Genomic DNA, 23,600 nt, shown 5'->3' with positions numbered 1-23,600 from the left:
TATTTGTGCACATCTCCTAAATATATCAAACAAGAATATTAATGATCAGTGAGATACTAGTTTTCCAGCAATATATTGCATTCCACCTTTTGGGTGTATATCATGAAAACAATGTGTTAGGTGTAGTGAATACGTCAGGCCTGACGAGTTGCTACACAAAGTCGTGAACCACCAATGGGCCTCTGTGTCACAACTGGCAGATTGCAATTCTTCATGCTTCTGATTGCTTAACACTTCATTCTTACGGCTCTGGGGTATTATCATTTTCATGTAATCAAATTTTTTTACTTTTGTATATATGATATTGAAAAATTAAATGAGTCATAACATGTATAACTTCCTTAAGAAAGTTCCAAACTGAAACGTATACAGACCTTCCAATGTTCAGTATTGTAATTACGTATATTAGTATTACCTCCACTGCAGTTTTATTTTTTATTTGTACAACCCTAAATTAATCTCCTAATCTATTGTTTTATCTAACCACAATTCAAATATGTAACTGAAACTAAATGTAATGTGGTGTGCATTAATTAAACAGTTTTAAAAATAGAAAATTCCTTAAACTGGGACTAACTAGTTTTTGCTGGGGTGGCAAAAAACATGATTTACCTGGTAAAAACCACCTCTGGTAAATACCATGCTATCCTTGCCCATAACATGGCCCTCCACAATTTGTCCCTGTTCTCCCTCCTTCTGTACCCCTATAGCCTGTCCCTGCTCTGTCCATTCCAGCCCACCCCTGTCCTTCTCTCTCCCTCTTCACTACTTTGCATTTAAGCTTGTCAATCTGCTTTTCCTCCTTCTGCGTGGACACCAGAAGGGGGCATTGAGAGAACAGAAGTCTGCCTGTTCTCTGTTTTGGTGCCTGGCACCATAGTGGCCCTAGCTATGTCTGCAGCTCTGGGATGGTGTGTTCTCAGTCCAGTCAGCATATAAGAGCTGTGTGTGGATGGAGCATGTTCAGTGCAGGTGGAATCATTGGAGAATGTTACCAACTTCTAACAAATCTGTATAAACTGAGATTTTTTCAGAGATGTATAAATTTGGTCATATTTGGTAGATTTTCAAGTTCCTGCTCAAAATCATGGAGGCACTAGGGTTTCTCAATGAAAAGTTTGTAAGGGTTTTTTTTTAACAGGGGCCAAACAACATATTTTCCCCTACCTTTGTTCTTGGAAATGGCTGAACCATTTTTGCTGAATCTTTAAAAAAAAAAAAAAAAAATCAGCCTGAGGCAGATACCTGCTATGAAAAATTTCAGCCAAAAAGTTTGGCAAAATTATATGCAATTGAAAACTAGGTCTTATAATAGAAAGTATTAAGCAATGTTGACTATAGACGTTGCCATCAGTGCTGCCTATAATAAAAAGAATGTTAAAAAATATAGTTTTACTGTACAATTTTCAACTCAGTCTGAGCTATATCTGAGTTCTGGTCATTTTTTTTTGATAATTTTAGCTCCAAATTTATTAAAGGAAAAAGCAGGAGTGAATTATTAAAAATAAGCCTTTGCATTTATTTTTAGGTGGAAAAGAAGTAACAAATAAAGAAGAATTAAAAGGCGTCCAATGGGCTTCATGGACATGTGTTTATGGCCTTGAAGTTAATGGAATCTGGCCCAAATATTCAGATATCAATGATATCAATTCTGTAGATGGAAATTTTAATGGTCAAGTTTTGGTTACAGCTGATGACTATGGAATAGTCAAACTATTCCGGTATCCTTGTTTAAGAAAAGGTAATATCTTTGTTTGACATAAATTATTAATGAATATTTATAAAGGTTTGGGGAAAGTAGAAAGGTCTTAAAAGTTATTTAAATGGCAAAGCTTTAGAATGTTAAAGTACAACTGTGGAAAATAGTAATGATTTGATTAAATGAACATGTAATAGTGACTTACAGAATTTATGCTCCATGTTTTTGTGTGTACTTTGGATAAGATAGTGATTTATATCACCACAGGTTTTATATGGCAGTAGTACACAGTTTCTAGAAATTTTAGTAGAAGAACAAATGCACTATGGGCATTCCTTTATAATGGTTTGTTTTATCATGATTGCTGATCTGTCATGTTTCGTGCTATGGATGAAATTGTGTAATTATGGAAAGTAAGAATAAAAGACCTTTGTGCAAAGAATCTCTGAGGGCTCTAAAAAGTGAAGGAATTCACCTCCACACATGCACTCAGTGAAGCACAGTGTCAGCACACCTGATCCCATGAGCTGCAGAAGTGTCTGCTGTGGTCTCACTCCATTCATATGCAGATCTAGGTTAGTGGATATTGGTCATTTTTATTCCAAGTAGGCATTCCCCCTTTTCAAGTGCTTAGTGGCAGACTGGATCATTGGCTCTGGGTTAGGGGCTAGGACCATCCTTCAGGAGGAACTCCCAGAGGTGTTCGCCTCCAAACTTGCAGAGGCAGTAGACCTTCAGACTGCCCAGGGCCCTCACAGGAAACACCCTTGCCCCAGGATGAAGCCTAGATGGCAGATACATTTTCCCCAGAGCCATTTTGGAGCCATTTTACCCAGAGAAACCTTTAAAGAGGTAGTGTCCATTTATTGAGCACAAGTCCTGGGGCTTCTGAGCATAAAAACAGTGCCAATAGAGGGACAGTTCCTTGTGAAAGGAAGAAAAGCCCCAGTTAAATTCTTGATCAATCGGTTCATCAGCCCACACAGAGAGCTCACCAATCACAACACATCATTCGTGTTGTTCTAGACAGTTCTTCGACCAACTGCTGACCAGGCTGTCAGTGGCACTGGACATCCAATTGGCATAGCGCACTGTGGCCTAGAACCCCTGAGCGATCTGCCAGCCTCAGCTTCCCAAGAAACTGAGATTACTGGTGCGTGCCACAGCACCCCAGGTCCCAGTTAAATTATGCAAATTGAAAGTTCATGACTTTGGCTTCTCTCTGGTTCTAATCCTAGAAGTTCCTCTATATTGCCACCTTGTTTGACGAAGGGGAACTGTCTGATTGTGATTGTGTGATCCTAGACGAGGAGCCTCAGCAGAGGTTCCCTCTTCACCTTTTCACTGTCATGCTAAGAAAAGTTCTAGCAGCCCTGGAGATGCTGCTGGATCAACCCCAGGAGCAGGGCCCATTGATAAAATCCAGGGAGTGTCTGAGAAGTATTTCCTAGCTAGCATAAATCAGGAGCTTTGTGTTCCTCTACAACCTACTTCTGAGGACTTGATTAAGGCAGAGTGGGAGTTTACCGTCAAGGAGAAGTTTCGTAGCTGGCAAACACAACAATTCTAAACACCTCTAAAGACAAAAAGGACTTTGGCAGTCTTGCCAAAGTTGGTGCAGCCTCAACTTGAGTCATAGACTCTGGCCCACAGCCAACAGTTCAATCTTCCTCCAAGCATAAGGGAAAGAGGGACATACACAGTACACATTGACATTCCCAGAAAGAAAATTTTCATATAAGGCTCAGTTTTCCAATGCCTTCCACTGCCAAATATGCCTCAGATATTAAAAAAGGTGCAAGCTTTTCCTATGGCCGTGTATATACTGTTAGGTCATCTGTTTCCAGCTGCTTCAGGTCCTGCTATTCCTTATTCTGAGCAGCTGACCCCTGTTCAGCCAGGACTAAGCATCAGGGAATATGAGGTTAAATACACCTCTACCCCGATATAACGCGACCCGAGATGACACGAATTTGGATATAACGCGGTAAAGCAGCGCTCCGGGGGGGCGGGGCTGCACACTCCGCCAGATCAAAGCAAGTTCAATATAACGCGGTTTCAACTATAACGCGATAAGATTTTTTGGCTCCCGAGGACAGCGTTATATCGGGGTAGAGGTGTAATTCAAAACTCCTTCCTTAGGTGAAATGGGCCTCCCCTTGCCTCTCCCTCTCTTCCAGTGCTCCTACAGAAGGTGATGAAGTAGCTGACTTTTTCATTAGGGAGACATGCAGGGAACATGTCTCCAGGCACTGTAACTGTGGTCTCCTTCATAATACTCCCTCCCTCTTCCAGCCCTTACCCCTCTCTAAGGGATTTGGGCCAGAAGTCAGCAAAGATGATTTATCTATTTTTCCCAGTTAGGGCACTCAACTGGGATGTGGGAGAGACAGGTTCCAGTCCCTGGTCTGAATCAGGGAAAACAGAGAGTTGAACATGGGTCTCTCACATCCCTAGTGAGTACTCTAACCAGTAGGTCATTGATTATTCGTGGGTGGGTGGGTTTTTCAACAAAAAACTTCTAAAGACTCAGCTTTGTCCTGGTCAGGAATTGGAAAAAAATTGAAATCTCAAACATTTTAATGGGAGTGAAAAAGCTTTTTTTGGTTGGCTCTACTTCTTGCTCAGCCCTACTACTAAGGGTAAGGGAAAATCTCAGATGAAATTTCTGAAGCTGAAGCTCAGAGCAAGCTACCTCATACTCTCAAATGAAGTCCCCAAAATGAGGAGTGTGTGTGTATTGTAGGGGGAGAGGGAAGTCTTTGCAAACTCATATGTTTAACAAAAAAGAGTTGTTGCTGCTTCACAGTTATTCAAAAAGCTCTATTCCAGAAACCATCCAGGTTGAGCAAGAAAAGTGCTCCAAGTCTCAAAGATTTGTTGTATCTTAAAACCTGTGATACCATGATCATATGACATAGCCCCTGAAATGCACTTTAGCATAATATTTCATAATATTTAAGATTAGCCTTGCGACTAGACTGAATCCTAGCTTTTGAAAGAGCAGAGAAATAATGTCCTATGGTTAAGGCTAAGTTTTTGTCATGGATATTTTTAGTAAAAGTCATGGACAGGTCACAGGCAATAAACAAAACTTCATGGAAGCCCATGACCTGTCCCTGACTTTCACTTAAAATATCCCTGACAAAAGGGGTAGGAGGGTTCACCACCCACTGCTGCTGGGGGCTCCCATGTCCCACACTGCTGCGGTGCGTGGGAGCTCTGGGGTCCCCCTGCCCGGGGGCTGGGCTGCTGCAGGGTCCCCTCACCCCTGGACAGCTGGGAGCTTCAGGGTTCCCCAGCTGCTGGCTGCGGCTGGGCAGCTGTGGGGAGTTGCCCAGTTGCCCGCGGCAGTTGGGCAGCCACAGGTGTGCCCCGCCCCTGCTGTACAGCTGCAGGACAGCTGCAGGGTCCGCCAGTCCCCCCACTGCAGCTGGGCAACTGCTGGTGTTCCCCGCCCCTGCTGTGGCTGGACAGCTGCAGGGTCCATCAGTCCCCCCACTGTGGCTGGGCAGCTGTGGAGAGTCCCCCCCCATTGCCCGCCGCAGCTGGACAGTTGTGAGGAGTCCCCCCACCAGGGCAGGGGCTGGGAGCTGCGGGAGCAGGGCTGGCTGGGAGCTCCAGTCCCGGGGCAGAAAATGTCATGGAGGTCTATGGAAGTCATGGATTCCGTGACCTTGGTGACATAATGGTAGCCTTACCTATGGTTCGATCATGTAAGAAATCTGTATCAAAAGGAATCAAATTTTTTTACTACTTTTGAATTTTTTAGATACTGTAGGATGATTTGAGTCCTTTAATTTATCCATGAAATACAACTTAACGATCTAGGGATACTTGAGAAACAGATAACTGATCCTAGAGCCCTAGATACATCCTCAGAATCCTCATGTAAATCTGCACTTACTTTACAATCAACTAGTTCTTTAAGGGTCACATACTCTCTGATGTTTTTTAATTCAAGCTATAACCAGAGCCGTCCCTTGGGTACAGCGAATTGGGGCAACCACTCTGTCCCTGCGCTTTGAGGGGCCCTGCAGGCTAGTGCAATTGGCCAGCGTGGTCGGTCCCGGAAGTGATGGGTTGGTCACTTCCGTCCTAGGTCCTGGGCCCCCCTCAGGATGGCCCTGGCTTTAACAGTGTGACCTACCTAATGGGCTTGAAGACACACATTAGGCAAGTTCATATAACCTTTGTGCTATTATAGAAATAAAATTTTACCATGAGTTTGTGCCACTCAACAATGGCATGAATATCTAATGCTATTTTGCCTTATTCCCTTTTGCAAACACAGTTTAAGAAGTCCTTCAGATTTTTTTTTGATAGCCTTAAGGCTTTTGATAGTTGCTAAGTGAGATGAACCAAAAACCCTGTCCTAAGAAGAATTTTCAGAAAAATCTAAAAGAAACCAGCTTCCTCCTTCTTTTAAGCAGTTTTGAGCATGACTAATTAAACGGCAAATGAACCTGCTGAATAGAAAGAATGAGAATGCCTGCAATGAGTTCTGTGAAGCCAATTTCCTTTTGACATATATCTGAATTTTGAGTTTGTTATGCAGGATTTGGTAACAGAGCTAACCAGATGTAATAGTAGTGATGAGTATGCCTGGCAAGAATTGCTTAACACTCAAAGCTCTTCAATGGGAAAAGTGGGAGCTGGCACTCTAAGCTTTCAGATAGCCCAGTGAGGGGACCCCAATTAAATATGTGTAAATAAAAATTAAAATGCCACCCTGTGATGGCAGGGAAAGTGATTCTAATGTAGTAAACTTCATGAAAGCCTAGCATGTCCCTCCTTCCTTTCTGCCTCTGCTTTTTCATCTGTTATTAACTGGTGCATGAAAGTAAAATTAGGCAGATTAGAGGCTGGGAATGGTATCATAATTTTGTGACTCTTTATCGATCCATCTTCCTGTTACAAAGCAGAGCAAATGGAATTCTAGTTATCCAGACTGGTGGCATCTAGTGAGCAGAATATTTTTTTTACTTAAAGCTTAATGGTTATTTTTTCACATCTTGTATAGAAATGTTCCCTGTTTTTAAATCATTGTGCTTTTGAAAGATTTATTCTGAATACACTGAAAATGCTTTATTCCCCTTTTCCCCCTGCCCTTGTTCTAGGAGCGAAGTTTAAAAAATATCTTGGGCATTCAGCTCATGTGACAAATGTCAGATGGTCACATGATCATCAGTGGGTTGTTTCTATTGGTGGAGCTGATCATTCTGTCTTCCAGTGGAAATTCATTCCTGAACGGAAGCTGAAGGATGCTATTCACATAGCACCCCAAGGTGAGAGCGCATAACATTCTTTTATGTTTAAAAAAAACAGTGAAAAAGATTAATATAAGTATCAAAATAATTTATACATATTCAGAATTATTTAACCTTATGCATTGATCATCCGTAAAATTTTGCAGTTGCCTGAGGTAGCTAATAACATAACCCCAATATTTGTTGATACTTCCTATTATAAGTATAGAGAGATTTGGCAAATATACTCATCACTTTCCTCATGTCCTGTAAGTGCAAAGACAATATTGAAGAGTTTTAAGCATGACCACTATAAACATACCAGTGTTGTAATAGGGTTGCAAGGTGTCCGTTTTTCGATCGGAAAGTCCAGTCGAAAAGGGAGCCTGGCAGTGTCCAGTCAACACTGCTGACTGGACACTAAAAGCCCGATTACCTGCAGTACCCAGTCTCCACCACCGGGAGGTGAGAAAAAGCAGTAGGTGTTGTTGGAATCTGGAGGAGCAGCGGAGCACTCTGGAATGGCTCCAACAGAGAGAGGTATTAGCGGCTCTCCCATCCTGCGCCGAGAGTGGCTCTCCCTGCCCTGTCCTGCCCCACTCACCTCTCCACCCCAGAGCATGGCTCTCCCTGCTCTGTCCTGGCCCACTCACCCCTCCACCCCCAGAGTGTGGCTCTCCCTTCCCTGTCCAGCCCCGGTTACCCTCCCACCCCCAAAGCGCAGCTCTCCCTTACTGGCCCTGCCCCACTCACCTCTCTACCCCCGGGGCATGGCTCTCCCTCCCCTGTCCTGCCCCATTCACCTCTCCACCCCTGGAGCGTAGCTCTCCCTCCCCCGTCCTGCCCCACTCACCTCTCCACACCGGAGCCTGGCTCTCCATTCCCCGCTCTACCCTGGTCACCCCCCGGAGCCTGGCTCTCTCTCCGGTGTCCTGCCCCAGTCACCCCTTGAGCCCTATTAGCTGGCAAGGGGAGGGCAGTGGAGAGAGCAGTGAGTGACAGTGGGGGGGGGGGAGAAAAAGGAGCAGGGGCTGGGGCCTCAAGAGGAGGAGGTGGAGCAAGTGGCAGGGCCTCTGGGGAAGAGGCCGAACAGGAAGTGGGGGAGATTCCAGTGCTCAGTGTCCGGTTTTCACAAATTAGAAAGCTGGCCACCATATTTGCAAATGAATTATTTTAGTTACTTGAGGAAATGTGTAATAATATGCTTTCATTGAGTATGTAATCAGTGAAGTAAGATTTAACATGCATCGATTTAATTATTTAAATTCTAAAGCATTAACTCGTGTGTTTGAGATTTCTCAATCAAGGCTCTCAGTTTAGAACAGAAGCAAGCTATGGGCCCTTCAAGTATCCCATCTCTAACTTGCATAATTAGTGTTAAAGATCAGATTTAGGCCTCAATCTTGCAAAGATACATGTGCTTAACTTTACTCACAGTCCATAAAGTAAAACATGTGCCTAAGTCCTTGCAGGACTGGAGCATTATTTATCTATGTCAACATTAATGCACTATATCAATGACTTTTATTTAACAGTTTTACAAGGGGTTTCTTTATATATCTATAAACTAGGCTAAATGGGACATGTCGAGAATTGAGTTGTAGTCTTGAGACGAGAACTTTTTTGTCCTAAAAGCATGTTTAATTAATTATTTTGCAAACAAATATAATATGGTATTGTATATAGTGTATGATCTTGATACAAATAATGTATTTCCAAAAAATCATTCTTTTAATTATATCAGGCTTTTATTTAAATTGCCTTGTTTTAATACATTCTTATTTTGTAGTGGTATGCTGAAAAAGTGGATGTTTTATACTTACTCTTTTAATTAGAATTTCATAATTGTTTAGTAACTGTTTTTTGAGAATATTCAGTAAAGTTTTAGATCTAGCTGATCTCATTCCCACTTCTTATTGCTCAGGGCACATACAGAGGACAATTTTTTCTGTCTCTCTCTCCCAACCACTCATAGACCTGTCAGTTAATCTTCTAATAAATATTTTATAGTTCATGGTCTGAATCCCACAAACATTTATGCCCATGCTTATCATTACATATATGAATAGTCCCATTAAAGTCAATATCAGAGTATCTTAATTTTAAAGAGTTTTTGTTTTAAATTTTCAAAAATTACTACTGATTTGGGGCAACTCAGTTTCTGGGTGCTCAACTTGAGACCTTCAAAGGTTGCCTGAATTTCAAAGGGTAAGTGTTCAGTGATTATGAAAATTAGGCTTCTTTAAGGTGTCTCAAGACAGGAGCCTACAAGTTGAGGTACCCAAAATCAGCACTCACTTTTGAAAATGTAGGCCTTTATACTTAAGACTAAAAGGTAATCATGGGTAGGAAAAAGTTGCTATTTGGAAGGGTATCATGGCAAAACAATTGTAGTACACTGTTTTTTCCTCTAGAAATTTGTCCAATTCAAATAAAATACCTTAGTAATAGTGGCACTGAAATAAATCAGTTTTTAAAAATCAGTATTTAATATTAGTTCATTCAATTTTAATCTGAAATTGCAATAGCACAAATTTTCAAATTAGATTGAGGCTATGCACAACTTATTTAATATTTTTTTTTGGTCAGGAGATTTAAATAATAATTAATAATAATAGTGCTCTCTTACATAGCACTTTTCATCAGCAGATCTCAATTAAAATCCATTATTTAAATTGCCTTGATTTAAATCGTTCCACCTTGTCAAATAATGCTTATACAATAAAACTGTTAATTAAAACTATGCACAAAATGTATGCCATTCTGCATGATTACATTTAGTAAGATGATTTTGATATGAAAGGAGAGCTCAGTTTAAGCTACTTGATAGTCTCTTGCTTTCTGTGGCTGAAAATGTGCTTTTTGAGCACAAGATGCATCCTTCTCATATATATTTCCCTGTGCCTTAGCAGTGTGATTTTGAGTATGGTTTTAGTATGGAGGCAGTATTTTCTGACTGATTAGCTCTTTCTGTCAGTGGGCAGAAATAAAATATTAATGTTGGTTTTGTTGGCTTTAATGGCAATTTTAGATTCTATTGATTGTTTACTTTCTCAGAGAAATCCAAAAAAGGAGTGATGAATATTTCCTCTTTTTTCCTCACATTCTCACAACTGAGGCCCCTACAAGGTTGCAATTAATTACCCATCCTATTCAGTATGTATGTACAGCTGTTAGGAAAGACAAATTATATGCTTTTCTGGCAGTGCCACCAATAATCAGATGACTTAAATGTGCATTTGATCAAACTCCATCTGGTGGAGCCTGTCAGACCTTCCCTGCCCCCCTGCTGGAGGCATCACCCTGGATACTTCCTTGCTCACGCTGGGCTATCAACAAGGCACAGTCCTCCAGCGGTTTGCAGGGCTAAGAGGGGACACTGACCAATCAAGAGCCAGCAGGCCAGTTAAGAAGGCTTGTTTGCTAATACTCAGGGTCAGAACTGGGTGAGACTGGAACAGATGAGATTTTCAGTGCTAGCCCAGAACCCCAGGGCCAGGTCAGGGTCTTGCCTTCTAGCACTGCAACTAAGTGCTTGCCTTTGAGGTTTCATTTGTTTATTTAAAGGTGCAGACAGATTCTGAATTTGCTATTATTTAACTCCAAGCTTATGGCACAGGCCGCTCTGTTCCAAACACGCGGCCCTAACTTGTGGACTAAGGAAAGGGACACCTGCAATACTACATTTGACCCCGCAGGCGGCAATATGGGGCAGCCCCCACCTGTGACACTCTGATACTGAGATCTTTGTGCTTTTACAATACCTCATGGAAATGAGAATGGATGTGAGTGAATTGATTAGAGCTCATTTGCAGTAAGACAGAAGTGAATCTAATAATATGGGGAAGGCTCTAATGACATGAACAGTTGCAAATGTAACATTGGTCTTCACCAATGTGTTTCAGAATCTCAGGCACGTATCACCAGTTCTCTGTAGTATGTATATGTCTACATTTGTGTGTAATTCACTTTCTTTGTTATGATCCCTCAATGATCTAAGATCCATTTATGTGAAAGGGGCTTTCTGCTCCTGAACCACCATTGAAGTTAAAATCTGTTGGGTCATTCTCACTGTTGGCTCCAGAATTTAAACTTTACATATCTGGTAACAAGACATTGTCAGTGGAGGACCCATGCCTCTGGAATCTGCTCCCAAAAGTAAATATGATACACTGGGTCCAATATTCAAAGGTGAATAAACTTGTATCTACAAAAACCTGCTTTTGTGCATACATATTATAGAAACAGAGAAATGTAGGGCTGGAAGGGACCACAAGAGGTCATCAGTAGGGGAAGCTAAGGTACAGACACATCTTGCCCAGGTTCACTTAGCAGCTCATTCACAGAGCCAAGAATGGAATCCAGGTCTTCCAGTCGAGTGCCCTGTCCACTGGACCATGCTGCCTGTGAAGTGAGTTTAATACGTGAAGCCTAGCTCTCAAAAAGGAAGAAAATAGCAAGCAGTCCAAATTTGAAAGTACTGTTGTATTAAGAGAACTGATGATAATTTCAGATGATCTTATCATGGTTTAGTAGCTCATGTTGTAGTAAATATCAGGAGTCAGGCATAAGCTAGAAGTGTTGCAGTATTTTTCTGCACCATGTACTATTTTAATTAATTGTTTCCATCTACGTTTTGGTTTTCTTGATCACAGAAAGTCTGGTTGATTCTAACAGTGATGAATCAGATTCAGATCAATCTGATGTTCCAGAGCTAGACTCTGAAATTGAACAAGAGACTCAGATCACATACCGTCGACAGGTAAGACTTGAGTTTTAATGGCACAGGGACAAATCCTGAAATATTTCCCAAGGGTTTACTTGGTCCTTTCTCAAGAAAAGCGCTGAAGTCAATGGGAGTTTTATCCAAGTAAGGACTGAATAGAAATTGAGCAAGGATGTTAGGATTTGGCCCATTGCCAGTAGCTGACACATTCAAAGACAACAGAAACTCAGTGACTGGATGTATTCACAACACTTCATATCATGCTGTATTGTTTGTAATTTAAAAACAAATTGTATGCCCAGTTGGCTACAGTCATTGCAAATGTTTGCAGTAATGTCAATGTGCCATTCTGAAACTGAGCTGATCTATAGGTTTATTTCTTAGATACTTGTTCTTCCTGAAAACATATTTGTTTATATGTATGTGTTCTCTTTCATAAAGGTTTACAAAGAAGATCTACCTCAGCTTAAAGAGCAATGCAAAGAAAAACGAAAAAGTGCAGCTTCTAAAAGAAGAGAGAGAGCTCCAGGGAAAAGTATAAGATTACACTTTGTCCATGGGTATGAAAAATTGAGTTTTCTCTAAAAGCAGACTGGAAAGATTCATTTTCTGTTATAAAGTTGTGGCAACAAATATAGAAATGTAAGATTTAAATATGTGATGAACCAAGTGAAAATTATTAAGATCAGATTCTGTATTTTAGACACTTTTTACAGCCACACAAGTCTTTAAACTAAATGTATATACCGCAGTGGTTTTGTTGCCCAGCTAGATTACACCATGAAATTCCTACTGGTAACTCAGTTGGTGTGTCATTATTTTATAGTGCTTTCCAAATATAAGACTTGAATATCACCATATTTTTTTGCTTCTGGGAATGAATCTCTCTTTCTCTGGCTTTACCAGTGACTCTATAGTTAAGACTGAGTTGAGTTTTCTACTTAAAGCAGGGTATCAGCCTCTTTGTTATCTAAGAAAAATATAGCATGTCCTCCCCAAAATTCAGCACATACGCTTTGAATAAATAACTAATTTTTGGAGAATTTACAAGTAAATGTATTAATTTAGGAATTTAATTCAAAATTGGCCCTTTAAGAAACTTCATACCCAGTTTCACATCTTTTTTGAATCTAATAAATTCAGTAACTGAATAATACTTCATACTTCTCAAATTGTTAAAACTCATTGAAGTCTTGAACCTGGGCTATATCTGAATATTTTTTCAGGATTAATAGTAATTTTCCCCATTATTTTTCATAACTGAAAGTATTTCTATTAAGAGAAGGGAAGTGGAGGGAATTAAGAAAAATATTATAGTTATTACATTAGAATAATAGGCAGAAATATAACTTCCTCCCTGTATTAAACAAAACTTTGTAAAATTTTAAGGAAGTATATGGAAACCAACTAATATTGCACTTCCTACCAAACGATGACTCTGCTTTGTGAGGTTTGATAAATGCATATTACGAAGGTCATGATGATACTGTGCAAATTTTGTCAAATGAGACACTGATGCTCGCCATCCTAAATGCCACTAAACACCTTTTAGAGATTTCCTCTAGGGTTGGTTTCTGAAATGATTTTAAAAAAGCAGACTTTGGGAAATTAAGGGAATTAATCAAAGAAGTCAACTGGACTGAACAACTCAAGGACTCAAATGTGTAGGAGGCATGACATTTCTTCAAATCAGTTATTCAAAAATTATCTGAAATTGGCATCCCCAGCAAAGGAAAAAACTTGTAAGGAAAGTGGTGAACCAAGTTAGATGAATAACCACGTCAAAAAGGTTATTAGAAGTAAACAGAGACCCTGTAGAAAATGGAAAAAGGGGTTGATCTGCAAAGAAAGCTACATTGTGAAGGTTAGAAAATGTCATTGAAATTTGCTACAAGTCAAACTGAATTAGCTCTTGCCAAGGAAATTAAAATAAATATTGAGGTTTTTTAGTTATATAAATAAAAAGAGAATAACGAAGGGTGTGGTTGGGCTGCTATGCCGGGTGGATGCAAAGGAGTTCAAAGGTAATCTAGGTATAGCCCCAAAACTAAATGAATACTTGACCTCAAGTATCAAAGGGGTAGCCGTGTTAGTCTGAATCTGTAAAAAGCAACAGAGGGTCCTGTGGCACCTTTAAGACTAACAGAAGTATTGGGAGCATAAGCTTTCGTGGGTAATAACCTCACTTCTGAAGATGCATCTGAAGAAATGAGCTTCTTACCCACGAAAGCTTATGCTCCCAATACTTCTGTTAGTCTTAAAGGTGCCACAGGACCCTCTGTTGCTTTTTACTTGACATCAGTTATCAATAAGGATGCTAACATGGAACATGCGCATGAAGGCAATACGGCTGAAGGAAATGAGTGCTAGAAATGAAAATCACCACATCTAAGGTGGAAGGAAAACTTAGAGCTTAATGTGCTCAAATCAGGGGAATTGGACATCTTTCATCATGGAATACAGAAAGCACTGGCAAGAAAGGGAAAAGAAGTGATCTGGGAAATTACAATTCTGGTTATCTTATCTCAGTAGTATGCAAGGCTTTAGAACAAATTATTAAGGAAAGAATAATTAAATGAATGGTAAAGGGGATGTAATGTAACATGGATGTACCAAAGGTAGATCATGCCAGACTACCTGATTTCCATTCTTGAAAAAATAACTGATTTCTTAGATAAGGGAAATGCAGTACGTCTAATATATTTGGACTTCAGTCAAGAATTTGACATAGTACCACATAGGAAATTATTTGTTAACTTAGAGAAGATGGGGATCGGTACTAGAATTGTAAGGTGGATAAGGAACTGGCTAAGGTGAGGTATCAGACTGGAGAGAGGTTACTAGTGGAATTCCTCAGGGACTGGTTTTGGGACCAGTCATATTCAATTGTTTATTAATAACCTTTGGACAAGGCATTTATTAATATTGCCCATGTTTGAGTCAATATGTAACTTGAAAAACTAGTGTTCACAAATTTGGGATCATGTTGGCTCTTCAGCTTGTTCTAGATGCCAAGATAGCAGCAATCAGTTTTTGTAAATATTCATTTTACGAGGAGGTTATTTTTTTCTTTTGCAAGTGACTGTCAACTGACTTGACAACCCATACCTTTGTCACCTCCATATAGCCTCACTTATGTATGTTATACTTGAAGCATTACTTGAAGATGATTTGGAAACTTCAGCTAATTCAGAGTGCAGCTGTCCATTTATTTTGTGATGCTTTGTTTATGGTACATATTGTACCTACACGCCAGTCTGTATGGCTGCTTTTCTTTAATGGTCCCAAGGAGTCTCTCAGAATCCAGATCCAGCTCATCCTTCTCTAGGTCATTGGGTTCTGGAGTTTCATCTTGCTGATCCTCCTGCTTGATTCCTTTGGTTTCATCTAGTCACTGATAATGGACCACGTTATCATTCATCAACTGTAAACCATTCATTGGAGTTGTTTGTGTCAGAGTCTGACAAATAGATAGGAGACTGTGCTCTGGGTAGGATTGTTCCATTACTGAGTCTGATTCACCAAATTCTGGTTCAAATTTCCAACCATCTCTAAACTGTTTTTCACTAAGACACTGTAGCAAGGCAGAGTGGCCTCCCTCTGACTCTGACAGGGAGGACTCCCCGCCCCGGGGTGGGCAGAGCCAGGCTGAACAAGAAGTATAAGAGGCAGAGCCTCCAGCTCAGTTGAGGGAGAGCCAGGGAAGGAGTCAGATGTTGCTGGCCCCTGAACCAGCGACTGAGCTCTATCAACCCTTACTTCTGAAGTAATACCAGGAAGAGCTGCTGCCAGGCAAATACCCTGAGGAGCTGCTGGAACTGCCAGTGGCGGAGTATCCCAAGGAGCCTGAGGGCCCATGAGTGATTAAGCCCTACGAACAGGTATGGGTAGGAAGTAACCCAGGGAAACCAGACAATAGTCTGGTTGTGTTGCTGAAACCATGGTCAGCATGTTTTGGCAGGATCCCCGCTGACCCAGTGGCAGGATTTCCTGCCACTGTTAGGGCCCTGGGCCCTAGGGTGGGCCTGGGTCCCCCTACCCACTGCTGCCAACCCCACCCTGGGTTGGCAGCCCACCCACCATAGGCCGAATGGCCTGCAGTTGTTTGCTGTCTGCCCAGCCAAGGAGGTGGGCCATAGACTTCTTTTTCTCGGCCCTCTGAGAGGTCTTGAGCCTGACTGTGTACTATTGCTCTGCGCTGCTTTGAGGGCGGAGCCTGACCTGCTTGCTGCCTGCTCCAGCCAGACTGTTATTGCTCTGCCCGGCCCAGAGGGCCTGAGACTGATTGTGGTGGTTGTCCACCCCAGCCAGGGGGCTGGGCTAAAGGCTGCCAATTGTCCTGTCATGGGGGGCCAGCACCCTAGACTCTTTACTGACTTACTTTGCTAATCCCCTGTTGATCAGCTCTCAGGTCCTAGGTGGCGTAGTGAGTCGAAGTGGTCTCCCTCTGACACTGACAGGGAGGGACCACTCCAAGCCACTAGTCACTTTTTATTAATAGCTTACGTTTTATATATCTTGTAGCTATAATTTTTTTCCAATACATTCTTTTTCATACATTCCTGGGCCTTTTATGGTGGCTTCAGAAACTTTGCGGGGGGGGGGGGACCAAATAATGTTGTTTTTTATCTGCTTTCTTCTATCTTTAAACAGAAAGCAAAGTGAGGAGCAAGCCCTGAAGTCAGGGAGTTAAGGGTATGCTGTGGGTTGTTCATGCACTGTTCAGTGGGCACAGAAGTTTCCAAAGCTGGGCAGTGGTGACAGCACATCTCCACAGCCAGGGCTGGTTCTAGGTTTTTTGCCGCCCCAAGCAAAAAAAATTTTGGCTGCCCCCCGTCCCAGCCCTGGGCTCCTCGCCGCATCCCCCTGCCGCCCCAACCCTGGGCTCTCCCCCCACCCACCCGCACCCCCCTGCCGCCCCAGCCCTGGGCTTCCCCTACCCCCCCACCATTGTCCCCCACACACACCTCCTGCCACCCCAGCCCTGGGCTCTCCCCCCCCGCCCTGCACCCTCCTTCCGCCACATCCCTGGGTCACTGGTAACTCGCTCCCAGGGCGGGTCATTCAGCAGGAATTTTGGGTGTGCACAGAACACAGACAGGATTGGTTCCCATATGGTTACAGAACTGCAGTAAAGTGGAACAATTTTCAGCTTGTGTGATTGGAGGATATCTGGATGCATAATAAATGAGGAAAAGTTGAGGTGCCTTCATTATTATTTTGTTCTACTCTTTCTTTCTATGGGGAATTTGCCATGCAATATCACTGTCTTCCTTTTAAACAAACAAACAACAAAAGGCAATGGCTGTTGAAAATAGCAATTCCAGTCCTAATAACCACTGGGAAGCATTTCTTGCTCAATTTTATCCTACTTTTTCTACAGCAAGTTACAGTGGATCAGTATATTTGATTTGGGAGAAATGAAGTAACAGCTGCCCAAACTGAGCTTGAGCACTCCTGAATTTTGAGGTGTTCAAATCTGGAAGGCAGGTGCTGGGGGGGGCCTGTGGCTCCGCAGGGGAGCACGGCAGCATGTATGCAGCAGCGTGTCTGGCGCTGCGCGAAGCCAGACACGCTGGTCTGAGTGGCACGGTAAGGGGGCTGGGGGGTTGGGGAAGGGGGTTCCGGGGGGCAGTCAAGGGACAGGGAGAAGGGGGGGTTAGATGGGTCAGGGGTTCGGGGGGACAGTCAGGGGATAGGCAGCAGTTGGATAGGCATGGGAGTCCCAGGGGTTTGTCAGGGGACAGGGTAGGGGGTGCGGTCCTAGGGGGAAGTTGGAGGGGTCTCAGGAGGGGACAGTTGGGGACAAGGAGAAGGGAGGCTTAGATAGGGGGTGGGGTCCCGGGAGGGGGCTTAGAGGGGGTGGGGGGCAGTTGGGGCAGGGGTCCCAGGAGGGGGTGATCAGGGGACAGGGAACAGGGGGGTTGGATGGGTTGGGGTTTCTGTGGGGGGCAGTCGGACGGAGTGGATGGGGGCAGGGTGGGGCTACCCTCCCTCCCTGTGGAGTGTCCTATCTTTTGAATGTTAAAACATAGAATCCCCACTCACAGTGCAGCTCTCCATTCAAAGCAGGCTGCAGCATGAGGTCTCAGCTTCCTCACTCCCTCCCCCTCTTTCCTGTTGGTAGTGGCCTAGGGAATGCTGGGAAATGTAGTTCTTTCCCTGCTCCAGGACTGGCTCTATCGGCAGGGAGCTAACCAAGGAACTACAGCTCCCAGGGCCCGCAGTTGGTTCTCAGCTCCCATGCTGGATCCCTGCTGCCCCTGCAAATGGGCTGCCTCAAGCATGTGCTTGCTTTGCTGGTGCCTAGAGCTGCCCCTGTCCACAGCATGAACATGTAGAGTCAGTATTCTCCAAGAACTATAGTGACTGCTGTTAAATAACCTCTCCTTGTTGGATCTACAGAAGATGTAAAATTGTTCATGAAGTTATATAAGTGTTTCTTCACAAGTATTTGAGAGCAATGGATGCTCAAAACATAAATCAACATGTTGCTCTGAGTTGTATGCTTAAGTTTGCTTTACAAAAGAACTTTACATATTTTCTGAATGTGCCTCTCCTGCTGACTGTGAATAGTCACTTTACAATGAGGCAGGTAGCCTCACTGTGTGTTATCTGTAATGAGTGTCAGTGATTCAAATAAGACAGATTGCCTTCTGATGTTATAGTATACAAACTTAAATCATAATTATAGATAACTGTCATGGGAGTAAGCATGGAGATATTTAATGGAGAAGCTAACTTTTGGGAGACAAAGGCTGGGAATGCTGGTGGATCACTATTGGTAACTAAATCAGATAGCTACAATGGGATTAAGTTATGAATGTCCTTAAAGTTTAAAACAAGAGGCTTGTGTTTGATGTGGAGCTGAATGAGTAGCCAGTGGAGGAAACTTAAAGAGGAGGTTGATTTGGTCAGAGTGACAAACCTCAAAGATTATTTCAGCACCAGTGTTCTAAATAGATTGGAGGACTGAAGAAAAGTTGTAATAGGGAAGGCATGAAATGATGATAAAAGGATGTGAGTTTTCAGTTTGTAGTCAGAGGAAAGGTTTGATTTCAGAGATGTTGTCTAAGAAAAAGAGGCAAGATTTATAAATGGCTTGAATGTGTGGGTGCAATGAGAAGACCAAGTGAAAAATGACACCTAGGTTGTGGGCCTGAAAGGCTGGGGTGATGATAGCGTTAACCATGGTGATAGAGAGTGGGAGCATAGGGAAGGACTTGTGAGGAAAGGTCAAGTACTCAGTTTTGGTTACGCTGAGCTTAAGATGCCAAGTGGACATCCACAAAGAGATGTCAGAAAGAAGACCAAGATACTACATTGGATGATGGAGATAACTTATCAATAGAGGGGTAGATTTGTGAATCATCAGCATAATTATGGTCGTAAAAGCCATGATTGTGCACAGTGATGGCTATGGCATACTTACCGAGCTAGATAAAGAGCAATGGAGCCAGCCTAAGCAAAGAAGTCAAAGTGGGTTTCTGGAATGAGAAAGTGAAGAGGGGAGGCATCCTTGAATAGGTATCAGGAGGAATTCCTCTGGGAGGAGCCAGCCATCAGATTGGTGATGGCAAAAGGATCTTTGACATTGGGAAGGATCCAGCCAGTAGATGTTTTGGGATTCTGATGATATGATAAATCCTTCATGTCATTTTTTTTTTTTTGGTATGTACTTACAGTAAAGATATTTTTATTTCTGATCATGACACAGATATACTGCCTGGAGTCATCATATTATTTTGTTCTGTGATCCTCTTAGATTTCACAGACTAAGTAGGTTTTGGCTCACTACTTGAATGATAGACTCCAAAAAACTCCTTGATATTGCAAGAAGTAACGCAGGTACTGCAACTCCTCAGTACTGCATGAATCGGTAGGTGGCACTTTGGTTGACTAGTGGCTCAGTATTATGGTAATGAAGCCCTTTGCTGATGGAGTATTGTTTTGACCCAGAAGTCAGCCAAAGTGCCACCTACTGAATCATGAGCTACACTCAAAATCAAAGACTAGCGCTAAAAGAAAAGCACAATTTCTGTCCTGTGAGAAATTCTAATATTTCAATATTTGTTTTTGTGTCAAATCAGGACAAAAATTTGAAATATCATAAACTTTGAAAGAAAAGTTCCAAAGATTTAGATTTTGAGATGGCAAAAATGATTTGTTTTGACATGTTCATTGAAACTAAATGCTTTATTTTGAGTCTTTTGGACAACTGCATTTGCCTGTGCTGCTGCATTTTGTTCTGGGAGTTGTATTTTGGGTGCCTCATGCTTTCATTTTTCCTTATCAACTGGACTACATCTCCCATGATGCAGCCACAGTCACATGACTCCCAGGATGCACCACACAGTTGGGTTAAAAGAGAAACTGTGGTGCCTCAAGAGAGATGAAGTCCAGCCCCAAACCCTAGCCTTTAAGAGAGAATGGGGCATGAAGCAATGCAGTACCACAGGCAGGTGCAGTTGAACACTAAACTGATTCAAAACAAAATGTTTTAGCTCAGTTCAACAAACTGAAATGTTTTGATCTGGGTTGAACCAACCTGAAATAAAATTCATTTTCCATTGAAAAATCATTTTGACTGAAAATTCCTGACCAAATTCACCCAGGATCTTGGCCACTTGTGATGTAGAAAGAAAATGTTAAGCTTGGTATTCCAGACAAATTCCAACCTGTACAATTGCATGCCGTCTAACTCAATTCCCCCTGCAGTTTCATTTGAGAAAAAATATTAGTCTTTACTTCCTGTTCTAAACTTCTTGTAAAGCATTACTGTTAATAAACGTTCTCTTTCAAGTTAAGGGTAGATGTAATGATCTTTGCATACTATTTGAAATTTGTAAAGTGGTATTCTTTGGGAATAAAGATGTGAATCATTTTTAATACTCCTATGTAGTACTTGGTATATCATTTCTGAGGTGTTACCTAATTTAAGAATTAAATGTGTCCTGATTTTTTTTATATCGTTAATTACTTAGCATCTATGCTTGTGATCTTGATCTAAAACCTATTTTTTTAATTAGTTACAGAGGTTATGATTGTCGGAGTAATCTATTTTACACTCAGACTGGTGAAATTGTATACCATGTTGCAGCAGTGGGCGTAGTATACAATCGGCAGCAGAACACGCAGCGCTTTTATCTGGGTCATGATGATGACATTCTTTGCCTTGCTATTCATCCCTTAAAGGACTACGTGGCAACAGGCCAGGTAGGATACATGTTTATATGCATTAGAAATTTGAAGTTACAGTACTTTAGTAAATTTACACATGCATATTTAGGATTTTGCAGTCTACAAATATGCAGGTGAATTTTTGAAATTGTGTTGGGGACAGAGAGAGGTCTAAAAATTGAGAACCTCAGCTTTTTTCTAGGGCTGCCAAGCGATTAAAAAAATTAATTGCAATTAATCACACTGTTAAACAATAATAGAATACCATTTATTTAAATACTTTTGGATGTTTTCTACATTTTCAAATATATTGATTTCAATTACAGAATACAAAGTGTACAGTGCTCACTTTATATTTATTTTTGATACAAATATTTGCACTGTAAAAAACAAAAGAAATAGTATTTTTCAATTCACCTAATGCAAGTACTGTAGTGCAATCTCTTTATAATGAAAATTGAACTTGCAAATGTAGAATTATGTACAAAAAATAACTGCATTCAAAAATAAAACAATGTAAAACTTTAGAACCTACAAGTCCACTCAGTCCTACTTCAGCCAGTCACTCAGACAAGTTTGGTTACAATTTGCACGAGATAATGCTGCCCATGTCTTGTTTACAATGTCTTTTTTGTTGGTTCGAGTTCTGTAGTTTCCGCATCAGAGTGTTGCTCTTTTAAGACTTCTCAAAGCATGCTCCACTCCTTGTCTCTTTCAGATTTTGGAAGGCACTTCAGATTCTTAAACCTTGGGTCGAGTGCTGTATCTATCCTTAGAAATCTCACATTTGACAAAACGCAAAGAAGGTACCAATCTGCTGTGAAAATGTTCTTAAAACGAAAATTTGCTGGGTCATCATCCGAGACTGCTATAACATGAAATATATAAAAACAACAAGAAGTCTGGTAGCACCTGAAAGACTAACAGATTTATTTGGGTATAAGCTTTCGTGGGTAAAAACCCCACTTTCTGTTAGTCTTTAAGGTGCCACCGGACTCCTTGTGGTTTTTGTGGATATAGACTAACACGGCTACCTGATGATACATGAAATATATAGCAGAATGTGGGTAAAACAGAGTAGAAGACATACAGTTCTCCCCCAAGGAGTTCAGTCACAAACTTACTTAATGCATTCTTTTTTTAATGAGCATCATCGGCATGGAAGCATGTTCTCTGGAATGATGGCTGAAGCATGAAGGGGCATATGAATGTTTAGCATATCTGGTACGTAAATACCTTGACCTTGCAAAGCCGGCTACAAAAGTGCCATGTGAATGCCTGTTCTCACTGTTAAGTGACATTGTAAATAAGAAGCTAGCAGCATTATCTCCCATAAATGTAAACAAACTTGTTTGTCTTAGCAATTGGCTGAACAAGAAGTAGGACTGAGTCGACTTGTAGGCTCTAAAGTTTTACAGTGTTTCGTTTTTGAGTGCAGTTATGTAACAAAAAAAAATCTACATTTGTAAGTTACACTTTCATGATAAAGAGGTTGCACTACAGTTCTTGTATGAGGTGAATTGAAAAATACTATTTCTTTTGTTTATCATTTTTACAGTGCAAATATTTGTAATAAAAAATAATATAAAGTGAGCATTGTACACTTTGTATTCTGTATTGTAATTTAAATCAATATATTTTAAAATGTAGACAAACATCCACAAATATTTAATAAATTTCAATTGATATTCTATTGTTTAACAGTGCGATTATTTGCCATTCATTTTTTTAATCACAGGTGGGTTTTTTTGGTTAATCGCATGAGTTAACTGCAATTAATCAACAGCCCTACTTTTTTCCAATTAGATATATTTCATCAATTTTGACAACTGACTCAGTTTATAACTGATTAACTCTCAAATGAGCATGAATAAATTAACATTTTTTTAAATCAACATTATATTGTGTTGCCACTGTAAGATAACATATAGAAAAAAACTGAATACATATAACATTTTTATATTGTTAAAAGGTATCTGTAAAAAACAAATTTCCTAATATTCTGGATTTCCAGACTGTTTTATATGATCATATGTCTGAATTCTATATGTATGCTCAAAATCTCAGTGCTGTTATTATTTACAATAAGATGCTATTTTATCAATCTCCAGATAGTACATACATTTAATACTTTTTAACAGGCATCCTTTTCTGATAAACATCTTCTTTCAAAAGCTTTGTTCTCACGTATAGAATTTATGGCTTGATTTTGAGAGAATATTTTGAGTTTTAATTAGTGAACCCAGAGTCTAAGAAACTGTGTTGGTATAGATAAAGACAAATGATTATTAACTAGACAGCTCACCAAGTTCTCAGTAAAGAATTTACACTTATGTTGGTAATATTTGTAATCTGGGTAAAAAGTATGTTTGAGATTAAGCAAACAAATTGGCCTAGTTAGAGATTTTTGATTATATAGTAAACCGCTTTAAGTTTTATATAGTACACGTTTATGTATTGACTTTTGAAAGATGAAAATATTTGAATAAAAATTTACCTAAGATACAGTAGATTCTAAAATATGTATTAAAACAACACTAAGATTGCAAAGTCAGGCACTTAAATTAAGAAATCTTATAATTAAGATTGCCCGTACAATGTTGATTCAGCGTCCCCCTCAGTCCCCCCGGTATGCACATTATGATAGGCTTGCCTGACATCATGTAGTAAATATGTGGCAGAACCAAGTAGAACCCTAGGTCCTAGTCTGATGCCTTAAACCAGATTGGAATGCCCTTTGTTTTTC

The 23,600-nt window shown here is 40.9% G+C and overlaps 1 protein-coding gene across 1 annotated transcript in view; it reads left to right on the top strand.

Annotated features, from left to right (window-relative positions):
• The window catches only part of EML5 (EMAP like 5), a 300,424-nt gene that overhangs the window by 105,523 nt on the left and 171,301 nt on the right, over positions 1 to 23,600 (top strand). The window contains exons 10-14 of the mRNA XM_054025269.1: positions 1,529 to 1,741; positions 6,820 to 6,987; positions 11,604 to 11,710; positions 12,116 to 12,234; positions 20,704 to 20,890. Of these exons, the coding sequence (XP_053881244.1) occupies positions 1,529 to 1,741; positions 6,820 to 6,987; positions 11,604 to 11,710; positions 12,116 to 12,234; positions 20,704 to 20,890 (794 nt within the window). The remainder of the gene's footprint in view (positions 1 to 1,528; positions 1,742 to 6,819; positions 6,988 to 11,603; positions 11,711 to 12,115; positions 12,235 to 20,703; positions 20,891 to 23,600) is intronic.

The sequence above is a fragment of the Malaclemys terrapin genome, chromosome 4, assembly GCF_027887155.1.
Source record: "Malaclemys terrapin pileata isolate rMalTer1 chromosome 4, rMalTer1.hap1, whole genome shotgun sequence".
In the NCBI taxonomy this organism is placed as follows: Eukaryota; Metazoa; Chordata; order Testudines; family Emydidae; genus Malaclemys; species Malaclemys terrapin.
This window is presented reverse-complemented; position numbering and strand designations above follow the sequence as displayed.